Genomic DNA, 12,268 nt, shown 5'->3' on the forward strand with positions numbered 1-12,268 from the left:
CCGAGGAGGGAGTGAAGCTGTGAAGCAGCGACAAGATCCCATACCTTTAGAAAGGATAACGGGTCTAAAGCCTGTGATACAAACCTTGGTTAAGAATGGTCTTCTGGAACTCTGTCTGTCACCCTATTACACTCCAATTTTGCCAGCACAGAAGGCAGGTGGTACCTATGGGCTGGTACAAGATCTAAGAAAAATGAATGAAACAATTCCCAAGCGACGCCCCCTGGTTCCGAACCCCTATGCTTTAATGAGCCTGATCCCACAGGAACATGAAGGGTTTAGTGTGATCGACCTAGAAAATTGCTTTCTGGACCTGCTCTTGGGACTCAGGGAGTTGAGATCTTTTTGCCTTTGATTGAGAGGACCCCGAAATGGGATGCAAGCAGCAAAAAAGCTTCCTGCGGGATCCCGCCCCTTGTACAGATTGCTGTATTAGTCATTGTCACTGTCTGTCTTTGTAACTGGTCGATGTTTGTGTTGTAAAAACGTTACCTGTGGAATTCCAGTCCCTGCTTGAGGCAGCCTTGTCTTGCTGGGGGACGCTGGTCACGACTCTTGCCCGGGGAACTCGGTGTTCCCGTGCCCTGGGGAAGCAGGTGGACTCCATCACCCAGCCACACCCAGGGCATTTTCACCCGGTACCGAAGAGCGGCTGGGATAAGCAGCTGCTATGGGATGAAGGGGGTCCAAAGAAATTCTGGAAAAGACCATTCGGGGTCGTATTTTGGCTCAGTGGAGAAACGCCACCTATCAGCCGGGGGGAATGTGGGAATGGAATGCTGTTTCTGCAGTTGGAACGAACAAGAGGAGTCTTTTGTGGTCTGTGCTGCCATCTGTTGTCCTTTGTGGGTACTAACAGTTCTTTCTGGGTTTCTCTTCATTCCGACAAAGGGGGGTCTCTAATAGTGCCGTTAGGTAAACTTTCCATGTTGTGGCATGCTTAGTAGGTAGGTGAAGTAAGGAACAAGTAATTAACAAGTACAAAGGCTGCAGCTTTTGTATGATAGACTACAAAGCGTATTGAAAGGCTATTCTGTTTTGCCAGGAGGCTCTTAGCAAAAGAACAACAGACTTAGCAAGCAGCAGAGAAGCCAGGGCCTCCGCATGAGGTCGAACTGTCTCACTCTTGGCTCAAGAGGGATGCAAGAGATACTTCCCTCCATCCTCCTTCCAGCCTTCTCTCTGTCCTAGGACGAGCAGGTGTCCGGGAGTGGTGGCCTAGTGTTGAGTAAGCAAGGGTTGGAAGTCAATTAATTAGCAGTATACGCTTAGCTAGCAACACTTTACGTTTAGCCAGGATCTGTACGTTTAGTTGAGCGTCGGGAAGACTGTGAACCTGAAGTACTCAGCCAATGAGGAACCAGGGGAGGAAGAGAGAAGCGTCGGCTAATGGGGCTGAAAAGATGTCATCCTGTTTTCTGCGTGCCATTGCAATTGCAAATAAAATCTGCTTTATCAGAGATGCCGTGCTGATGAATTCTTGGGGTATTTCCAAGAGGAGCCTCGAGTGAGAGCCCGGAAACATAGATGAAGTAAGAGGACCAGTTTTAACCACTGAGTGTTCTAATCACGAGAGTAAGCACGGGGTGTCTGTGGAAACTGGAGAACTGTCTTGTCTGATTCGTGGGCTTGGAAGGGAGTGGGACCAACTGTTTGGATGGATTAAGGAAGTGTAATTGTTAATGGTATATGGAAGCGTAACTGAGGGTATGTGGTAGTGTAATTGAGGGTCCGAATAGCGAAATAGTGTAAAAAGGCAAAAGGGTGAAAGGAAAGGTGAGTTTATGTGCGCTGGCCCAAGAGCAACCCCTGCAGAACGCTCGGAGTGAGAGAGCCAGGGCCGGACACTGCCACTGTAAACAGTGCTGCTCGCAAAAGGGGGGTGGGCAATGGAAGTGAGGATAGCCCTCATCTGCAGGGAGCTAAGGAAACCCAAAATCCAGTGTTAGCACTGCAAGCCTCCGGAAGGGAGGAGCTGAAACCGAAACGTAATGCTAGTCGGTTCTGTAATGATGAGAGTTTGGAAAATGAAGAAGGTTTGGGAAAGACACAGGCTGAGGAAGGCAAATCACTAGGAGCGAGGTGTAACAGGGATGTCAGGACCGAAGAGAGGCAAGCGATATGGGAAAACTGACAGAGGAACAGAGATATTGGACAAGCCTTGAATTAAGGAAAATAAGTCAGGTTAAAAGCTATTTATGTGCTTTCATGGGGTGCTGAATCGGCAGCTGCAGATGTGGCCTTGCGAAGCCAGCTTTTGGCTGCCCATAACCGATGCTTTTCTACAGGCTTAGATAATGAGTGCAGACAGCGGGTGTCCTGTTTCCCCAAGTGACATTGTTCAGGTACCCTATGTCTGGAATGCAGACAGCGGGCGAGGACAGTAAACCACAAATTAACAAAGAAGGAGCAGATAGGTGGAAGGAGTCGTAGCCGATGAGACGACCGGCCAAAGCCAGCCAAGGGTCCTCCAACCTGACCCAGCTCAAAGAGCACACAGTGAGGAAGACGACAGCCTTCATGAGAAAGACCACCAAACAACCACCGAGAGATACGACGCGTGTGCAGACTCCCACACTGGACAACCCTCTTTTACCTACTGTATCTGAATAAACTCTTTACTTTCTTATGTTTGTTCTTTTTCGGCCTTTCTTGAGATCCGGAAAATGTAAAAACATCTAGTTTTCATGTCCATTCTAGGGGAAATATGTCTTTCTAAGCACGGGCTTTGTCACTCAGGAAAAGCCAAGCTATGAGTAGATTTGCCTTTCAAAATAGAAAAGCATCTTCTGAAATTCACTCAAACGCATCTCTGGGGTTTTGCCAATTAGGTCACATTTGAGCTCGCAATACAGAGAAGCAAGACTGACAAACAGTAGCCAGGCTTCTACTTGGGGTCTGCCTTTTGTCAGTGGAATTGCCCTCTATCTTAGGAAGTGGATAGATCAATCCCCCAGCAGAAGAAACTGGGCAGGGGAGGCAGCTGACCGGCAGGGCTGAGCAAGGACCTGCAGCTTAAACTGAGGGAAAAGAGGGAAACGGACAGAAAGTGGAAGCAGGGTTGTGTGGCCTGGGAAGAATAGAGGGACGTTGTCCACACGTGAAGAAATAAGACTGGGAAAGCCAAGGCACAGGTAGAGCTGAACTTGGCGAGGGACGTGAAAAATATCACCAAGGGGTTCTACAGGTACATAAGCAGGAGGAGACAGGCCAAGAAGAGTGTTCCCCCTCTGATAAATAAGAACGGACAGCTGGTTTCCTCAGACATGGGTAAAGCTGAGGTGCTCAAGAAGTGCTTTGCCTCGGTCTTCACGGGTGGTCCGGCTCCTCCCCATGTCTGCCAGGACCCTGAAGATCTAGGCGTGGGTGAGAGGCGCAGGTTCCATCTCACTGTCCGAGACCTCCTCATGAAATTGAACATATATACGTCCACGGGACCGGATGACATCCATCCCAGGGTTCTGGAAGAGATGGCTGATGTGGTTGCCGAGCTGCATTGTTAAGAAAGGCAGAAAGGAAGACCCGGGCAACTACAGGCCGGTGAGCCTCACCTCTGTGCCTTGGAAGAGCATGCAGCACATCCTCCTAGAAGGAGGCACATACATGTTAAGGCACATATGAGAGGAAGAGGTGATTCGAGACAGCCAGCATGGCTTCACCAAGGGCAGTTCGTGCCTGACCAATCTGGTGGCTTCCTATGATGGAGTGATGGCTTCGGTGGACGGGGGAAGGGCAATGGATGTCATCTACCTGGACTTCTGCAAAGCCTTTGGTGTTGTCTTTCACCACATCCTTCTCTCTGAATTGGAGAGGCATGGATTTGAAGGCTGGAAGGTTTGATGGATTAAGAATTGGTTGGCTGGTCGCAGCCAAAGGGTTGTGATCAACAGATCTGTGTCAGGGTGGAGGCCGGTCACAAGCGATGTCCCTCAGGGGTCGGTCTCGGGATCGGTGCTCTTCAACATCTTCATCAGTGACACAGACAGTGGCATGGAGTGCACCCTCAGCAAGCTTGCAGATGACACCAAGCTGAGTGGTGCAGTCGATACGTTGGAAGGAAGGGAAGCCATCCAGAGGGACCTAGACAGCCTGGAGAAGTGGGCTCATGACAACCTAATGAGGTTCATTAAGGCCAAATGGAAGGTGTTACGTTTGGGCCGGGGCAATCCCAGGTGTTTATGCAGACTGGGTGAAGAACCCCTTGAGAGCAGCCCTGTGGAGAAGGAATTGGGGGTCCTGGTGGACGAGCAGCTGGACATGAACCAGCAGTGTGCAGTCCTAAAAGGAGCCTATAAACAGGAGGGGAGTCAACTCTTGGAAAGGGTAGATAATAGCAGGACAAGGGGAAATGGTTTTAACTTGAAGGAGGGAAGATTTAGGTTGGATGCCAGAGGGAAGTTCTTCACTATGAGAGTGGTAAGGAGCTGGAACAGGCTGCCCAGAAGGGCTGTGGTTGCCCTGTCCATGCCTGGAGCTGTTCAAGGCCAGGTTGGATGGGGCCCTGGGCAGCCTGGTCCAGGATTCAGTGTGGAGGCTGGTGGCCCTGCCTGTGGTGGGGGAGTTGGAGATTCGTAATCCTTGAGGTCACTTCCAACCCGGGCTGTTCTGTGGTTCTGTGATTCTGTGAATATCCAGAAACTGTATGGGCAGTCCCATACTTTAGCCACTGCCCACATGGTTTTCTGCTCCTCATGTCATAGTTTCCAATGCAGGCAGTGGGCGATGACTTCTGCTGATGTGTTTTCCAGTCATCTAACTTAAGCCAATGTGTTAGCTTCATCATTAGCCTGCCAGGTGACTGCAAGGCTTGATGTCTGGGGACACAGCCTTTCCTCATATGCGAGAAGCTCCAGGCCCCTACTCATCTCTGTGGCCATTCGCTGGACTCTCTCTAGAAGTTCCCTGTGTTTTTTTAACTGGGGAACCCAGAACTGGACTTACTACTCCCAATGTGGCCTCACCAGGGCAGAGTAGAGGAGGAGGACCACCTCCCTTGACCTGCTGGCCGGAGTCTTCCTAATGCACCCCAGGATACCATTGGCCTTCTTGGCCACAAGGGCACGCTGCTGGCTCACGGAAAATCTGTTACCTACCAGGAAATCTAGGTCCTTTTCTGCAGAGCTTAGGTCAGCCCGTAACCTGTACTCTATTCGGAGCCAAGACTAGCCTCTCAACAGAAAAAACTGTGAAACCGTTCTTACCAAATGTCCCCACTACACAGACACACCACCCTGCCGCAGCACCACCACCAGATACCCAAAGCCAGTATCTGGTGAATTTATCCACCGTCATAAAAGGGGTGGCCTGTTTGCCGTCCCCCAACACAATCTTTTCCTTCTGTGTTGCTTGTTTGTTTGTTTGTTTTGTCTCTAAGGCAAGAGGAAACTGCACTGCCACTCTATGGACGAGAGGCACTCTATGGACAAGAGAAACTCGCCTTAGTCACAAGGTAGACCGTGATTCTAAATGAGACCTTCTGAGCTCTCATGGATCTATGAACATCTATGAACAGCATCTCCCCTGAACTGGGACACTCCCCAGGTACTACCAAATCCTATGCCTCTGTTCCGCAGGAGTAGCTGTCGAGATATTTTACCAGATCCACATATTTCTGTTTATTTCTGTACGTAGGAGCATATGTGTTTTGTATCTGTCCATACGTACATAGACTAACCAGAGAATTATAGAATCCTCAGAGCTGGAAGGAACTTTTACAGATCATCTAGTCCACCTCCCCTGCAATCAACTGGGATCACAGCTCAGTCTGCTTGCTCAGAGCCTGGCCTTGAAAGTCCGTCGTGATATACTTGAAGAAGTCAGTGATGTATCTGAAGATGATTCAAACTAATTCGGATCCAAACCATTGATTCAGCACCAAGGAAATGACTTTGATGGCAATTCTCACAATTTAGCTGCTGGTGCTGTGAAAGTATTGGAAAAGGCTGCCAGTTCAGGTTTTCTCTCTTGTTGATGTGTGCAAATTCAGATTTCCCAGGCTGCATTTTAGTAGCAGTTAACCCATCTTTGCCAAGGGAACATTTCAGACCAATCGTTGCAACCTTGCCAAAGAGCTGTCATTGAAATAAGGCTAACGATCGCAATAGGCTAAGATACTAAACCAAATACGACCGAGATTGAGAAAAGCACAGAGGCAAGTAAGAGCCTGCCGTAGTTTGGTGTGTGTGCCTAATCTCCGGAGGATGCTGTACGAGCTGCACGTTTGTTGTAACTTCTGCGTGCGCGCGTGCTGATGAAATTCACAATTATCCTTCCAAACTCCAGCAGAGGGCGATATTTTCCCATATTTTCCCACCACCATTTTCCCATGATGGTGGCCTACCCGGGGGTGGTGTCCTGTGATGCAGAGACCTGCGCGGCCTCTCGCCTGCCCAGCTACTGCTTCAGAGCGTTACCAAAGAGAAACTTGAAAGGCGTTATCAGTCCCACCACTGTCTATCAATACGTGGGGACCACCGAGAAGCAGTAAGTGTTCTCTGAGCTGTGCACGTGAGGGGAGAGGGGCCTCAGGGGTACGACCTTGGCCGTGCAGAGGGCTCGAGTTCTGCAGCGAGACCAGGCTGCTCTCCCACAGACCTCCCTTGCCTGTGGCTGAGAAAATTGGAAGCCCTGGTGTGGGTCTGCTTTCTGCCTCTGTGCCCTTGTGCCTCTTGCTGCTAAGAGTGTGGAAATGATGGCACCGGGATGGGGAAGGCTGGCCTGTCTTTGGACACACAGGGTAGCCTTGCGTTCTTTGTCCGAGCGGCTTCTTCAGTACAGCCTGGCTTCTTTCCTCATCTTGGATTTCTTTGGTTGTTGCCTCCGGCAAGGGACTTTTGTTAGCTTCGGCTGTCGTGCTGTGGCTGCTGGGCTTCCTTATGCTCGAGGCTGTGCTGGTGTGTCACCTTGAGCTTTGGCCAGGGGAACATGCTCGGAGTAAGATGCTGCTTGAGAGGGGGGTCTCCACTCCTCCACAACAGGCTCTGCGTGCTCCGGCTTCTGACCCACTAGGCGACTCCTGTTTGCTCTTCTCCCCCTTCTAGACAACGTGACGTGGGCGTTGCCGAGGAGAGGTCACCCTATGGTCCCTTGCTGGGTAGGTGGAGAACTCATCCGAAGCCCACTTGCTTCCCTTTGCCCAGTGCTGGGGGCTCCGCTGTGGGCTGCCCCTGGCACACAGCTGAGCGCCATGCAGCCGCTTTCTCGCTCCCTCCTTCCCTCCCTCCCTCCCTCTCTGCTGCGGGATGGGGGAGAGAAGTGGAGGGGCTCCCCACTTTTCAGCACGCTGCAGCAGCTCATTTCCTTGTGGGTCTGCACAGGTCGGGAGGCAGAGATTGACCGCTTTGAATGCTGCTTGGAGGCCTATGAGCATTTGGAAGAACCACACGTCCTGGCATTTGTGGGCATGCCAGGCTCTGGAAAGAGCCACTTACTTGCCGAGCTGGCCATTTTAGGCCGGGCTGCTGGGCACAGGTAAGCACTGTGGAGCTGTCGCTTTGGCACCCCTCCGCCACCCATCCCCTGGCCTTTGCTGAACAGCGCAGTTCGGGTGCTGCTGTGCCCAGCCCTTGCACTGCAGCCTCCTAAAAAAGCATGCAGCCTCCCTACCGGGAGGCAATTCTGGATCTCAGCGCCTTCTGCTTTTGCACCGCAGGGTCATTGCTGTGGAACGGACAGAGGAGAACTTGAAGCAGCCCTTCTCTGCCATCCATCTGCTGGTGGCCAGGGCACTGGGTCTCCAGGCCGGTGAGACTTGCAGTGACAGGCAGCGCGCCCTGCAGACCGTGCTCCAAGGCACACTAGAAGAGAGCAGCTATTGCTTGCTCAACGATGTTTTCTTAGTGTAGGTGAGAGCGAAAGGCTGTCCTGCTTGGATGCTCTGCTGGGAGCAGCTCAGCTCAGGGCTGGGACTCGCGGGGCTCGTACCCCACCTGTCTGATTCCTGTGCCCAGGAGTCTCCCTGTGCGTGGGGTGCTCCTGTGCCACGCATGTGCCCTGGGTCTCGTTCAGCAACCTGGAAGTGGCATTGAAGAGGGGCTGGTGCTGGCCGCACGCAAGAGCAGAGGCATTCTGCTCTGCAGTCTTGCTTTGCGGGATAGGTGTGCCTAGACCCTCAGCTATGTTCCTCTCTGTCTTTCCTGGACAGTTTCCCATCACAGACGAGGTGTGCAGGATGCGTCACACTGAATGGAACAGTGCGTTCCACCTGACTTGTACGCAAGTGCTACAGAAGGTGAGCACGTCTCCCTCCTCCCGCCTCACAGGAGCCAAACAACCGTGCTGGCTGCGGGCTCCGCGCTGGAGCTGCCTGAGGGGGTGGCAGGATGAGGCGCCCGGGTCATGGCCCTTCAAGAACTTTGCCCAGCTTCTCTCCTTCTGCCGGGGAACTGATGTTAGAGGAGGCCGTACAGTCTCTCAGAAGCAAAGCTGCTAAACTCCTGGAGAGGGAGGTGGCTGAGGAGAGGCTTCTGGCTATCCCCTTGTCTTGAGGAGAGAAAGTCCTCCCCAGAAGAGGAGAATCCACCAGATTCCACTCAGAACCACCTGTTTATTTTTTTTTTTTCAGGTGCTTGGAGGGGAATTTGGCATATTTTTCGTCAACAACGCCCACTTCGTGGACTCTGAGTCCTGGTCTATCATGTGGCCCCTGCTCCAAAGCATCACGGTCCTTATGGTCATGAGCTTAGCTCTGGGCCATGACAGAGCAGAGGACATTTTCAAAGCTGCCACAGACAGCACAACATCGGAGAGAATCACCTGTCTTCGTCTGGAAGGGCTGAAAGCTTCAGACATGGTGCGGAAAGCCTGCCAGGAGCTTGGAGTGCGCAGCATCCCCAGGGAGCTGGCAAGGTAAAGCCAAGTCGGGGAGCTCTTCTGAAGGGGTTGCATTTATGCTGACCACGGCTGGGAATCGCCCTGCAAAAAAGGCAGCCACGGGGCTGATGGGTCTCTCCTTAAGCCTGGCCATAGCAGGTGTGAGCTCTCCCTGTCTTCTGCAGCCAAGGCATCACCCGCTGTCACAGCTGCCTCAAGCCCGGGTACCGGGAGTGACGGCGAAAGGATGTGTGCCATCAGACCAGACGTGAGCCTGGAGACCTCCATGCTGCCGTTTGCCTTGAAAGGTGAGGAGCTGAGCAGCGCTCGTCCAGTTTGTGGCTGTGCCCCAGCTTCGTTTCCCGGGGTGCAGGTGAGAGAGAGGCTGAGCACCTGCGTGCTGCAGAGTCACCCCCTCAGCCTCAGGGCTCAGCCAGGAAGGTGACTCCAGTCCAAGCAGGCTGTGGTTTTCCCCTGTTGGCAGTGGACCAGCTCTGAGCTGACCGGTGAGCTGCACACCATGGGTGGGGGAGCTCTGAGTCCAGCTCTGGGCTGGTGAGAATGCTTTGTGTTCTCTGTGTGCACTGCTGGCTATGAACCCAGTGCAGACCTAGTAGGTCCCCCTAGTAGGTGGGACGTGCATACCTGCTGGACCGTGCCCTCCCCATCACCGGTTGGGAGCATTTGTCTGTCTGAGTGTCTCTGTTTTCCCTGGCTCCTGTGACCTGTGACTGGGGGGGGGAAGCAAAGCCATCTTGAAGATACCAACCCTGGGCTCTGGTTGCCCAGCAGGTGCCGTCCTGAGGAAGGGAGGCCAAAGTCCTCCCCGTTTGCTCAGGTGAAACTCTCCGGCTTCTCCAACCTCAGGCTCAGGGACAGGCAAGACAGAGATGTGTTGCTTCTTCTTGGCAGAGATTGCGCTGGCTGAGCTGGACCGGATGGATCTACAGAAGCAGATGGTTCTGAAGTTTGCAGCCATCATAGGGCCGGTGTTTACAACCCAGCAGCTGGTTCACATCCTTCCCATCTCTGTAAATCAGTGGATTAATCCACTGCTGGACATGCTGGTGAAGGACAACATCCTGAAGCGGCTGAAGAAGACAGAGGAGCCAGAAGACGTGCAAGGTGCTCCAGAGGGGCCGGCCACCTCCGGGCAGGCAGGAAGCGGTAAGTGGTGGCTGCAGCGTGAGCCCAGGAGCGCTGGGGCTCCACAGGGCCCTGCTCACGCACCTTTGTGCAGAGGGAGATTCTCAGTGGCTGTTGGAAGTGCCTCTGCCACTGTGCTAGCAGGCGCTGGTCGGAGCCCGGGCTGGGCTCAGACGGCAGCAGCACTCACCCAAGTGTGGCCTTTGCCCCAGTTGGGGCAGCCTTGAGGTCTGGCCCCCGCTTTGGCTGAGGCCAGGACTCATTGCCTTGCAGCGGTGGAGAGGCCCTCCGTGAACACGGGGTCCAGAAAACAACAGTCTGACGTCCTGGCCTTCTGCGCCCCACTGCTGTGGGAGGCGACGTACGAGCTGTGGCCCACGAGGGAGAGGGTGAACATTCACCGCCAGTGTGCCGCCTTCCTGGAGAAGCATGCGCACAAATGCCAGAGGTGCCACGGAGGGGACTTTGTGGCCTTCCACCGCTTCGGCGTCTCCAGCCCCCAGAAGCAGGGGAGCTGCCAGGGCTCTGCTGATGAGGATGACTGCTGCAGCTGGGAGGCCTTGGTAGTTGCTGGAGAACACCTGAGGAGGGCCAGGACCCACCCTGCAGAAGGCGAGATTCTGGCAGAGGGCGAGCAGACAACTCTGCGGGCCGAGGACGGTGGCGAGTGCTCCTGCCAGTGCGAAGCCATCGCCGAAGCAGTGCTTGTGCCCCTGGCTCGCCACTACAGGGCAATGGGCAGCACTTCCCAAGCCCTCTATTATGTGCTGGAGTGTGCGGCTGCCTACCTGCACGTCTCCAACAGCTACATGGTGAGTTACCCTGCTAGCCAGCACGAGCTGCATTAGCAGGGAGGAGGCCTGAGGGCTGGCCGCAGGCTCTGCACCAATGCTCACCTGCTGTCTGTGTGCTTGTTGCAAGGCCCTCATGAAGCTGAGCGAAGCAGAGGCTCTGAGGAGCTCCATCAAAAAGGAAGGAAATGCCATCGACCGCTTTGAGGAGGCCATCTTCTTCAGCCTCAAAGGAGAGGTAAAGAGGCAGGTAAAAGCGGAGGGTGTCCGAAGGGATGCAGCCATACGCTTCCCCTGCTGGCAGGGAATGTTCCTGCCACAGCCAGCCCCTGGTCCATTTCTGCAGTCTCTGCAGGTCTTGGGCAAGTCCTCCACATCTGCATGCCTTCCTCTTCCTGTACAGGTCTGCAGTAACGTGGGATGTGTGAAGCTGGCCAAGGAAATGAGCAGGCAGGCGCTGAGACTGCTGGAAAAGCGGTTCCCCCGGACTCGTGCCGGGGCCTTTGTCAAGTCTCTGTGGGAAGGGTTGAAGCGTGCTCCTCAGGCCACAGGCAGAGCGTCCTTCCTTCCCCAGGAGGCTCGGTAAGCAACAGAAGGGACAACGCGGGAGAGGAAGAGCCCTTTTGTACCTGCTCTCACGCATCCAGGCCCAGGCCTGCCCGGGTTTCAGCCCATTCCCAAGCCTTAGCAGGACTGAGGCATTCAGGCGTGATGTGTGGGTAGAGCCAGGGATGGCGCTGCCTCACGCTGCCTCCCCTGCACAGCACAGGAGAAGAATGCACACCTTTGGGTAAAAAGCAGCTTGTGCTGAGGGATGCTGTCACGGAGTCATCTAGATAAATCCCTTCTTCCAGCAATGTATCTGGCTAGCCCCACCGCCCTGCTTTCCCTTGCCCTGTCTGACTCAGTGCTCCACAGCTGTGCCTCTGGGCCCAACGGTTTCTCTTGCGTGGCAGGAGGAAGAAGCAAGCCTGGCTGGTTCAGCGGAGCAGATGCCTCTCCTTGCTCGAGGACCTCTACAGCCAGGAGGGCACATCTGGCGGACAGAGGTTCTCCCGCCTGGCAGCACTCATGAAGGCCAACACGGACAGCAAGATGCACTCCTATCAGGCAGCAGACTCACACATTGGACAAGCCTTGAATTAAGGAAAATAGGTCAGGTTAAAAGCTATGTGCTTTCATGGCGTGCTGAATTGGCAGCTGCAGATGTGGCCTTGCGAAGCCAGCTTTTGGCTGCCCATAACCGATGCTTTTCTACAGGCTTAGACAACGAGTGCAGACAGCGGGTCTCCTGTTTCTCCAAGTGACACCGTTCAGGTACCCTACGTCTGGAATGCAGACAGCAGGCTAGGACAGTAAACCACAAATTAACAAAGAAGCAACGGATTGGTGGACGGAGTTGTAGCCGATGAGAGGACCGGCCAAAGCCAGGTGAAAGAATACAGTGAGGAAGACCATGGCCTTCATCAGAAAGACCACCAGACAACCAGCAAGAGATACCACGCATGCGTAAAAGAACT

General features: G+C 53.8%; 2 protein-coding genes across 2 annotated transcripts; both read left to right on the forward strand.

Moving 5' to 3' along the window:
• The first annotated feature begins 6,321 nt into the window (after positions 1–6,321).
• Positions 6,322–8,851, forward strand: LOC121108321 (adenylate cyclase type 10-like). Its single transcript, XM_040655902.2, has 6 exons — positions 6,322–6,483; positions 7,041–7,093; positions 7,317–7,470; positions 7,652–7,739; positions 8,144–8,230; positions 8,564–8,851. The coding sequence occupies exons 1-6, from the start codon at positions 6,326–6,328 to the stop codon at positions 8,849–8,851; spliced, it is 828 nt and encodes a 275-aa protein (XP_040511836.2). The 5' UTR covers positions 6,322–6,325.
• A 2,032-nt stretch (positions 8,852–10,883) lies between these two features.
• Positions 10,884–12,268, forward strand: LOC124417546 (adenylate cyclase type 10-like). The gene is made up of 4 exons (XM_046905865.1): positions 10,884–10,998; positions 11,152–11,330; positions 11,705–11,903; positions 12,009–12,268. The coding sequence occupies exons 1-3, from the start codon at positions 10,885–10,887 to the stop codon at positions 11,892–11,894; spliced, it is 483 nt and encodes a 160-aa protein (XP_046761821.1). The 5' UTR covers position 10,884; the 3' UTR covers positions 11,895–11,903; positions 12,009–12,268.

The sequence above is a fragment of the Gallus gallus genome, chromosome Z (assembly GCF_016699485.2).
Source record: "Gallus gallus isolate bGalGal1 chromosome Z, bGalGal1.mat.broiler.GRCg7b, whole genome shotgun sequence".
NCBI lineage: Eukaryota > Metazoa > Chordata > Aves > Galliformes > Phasianidae > Gallus > Gallus gallus.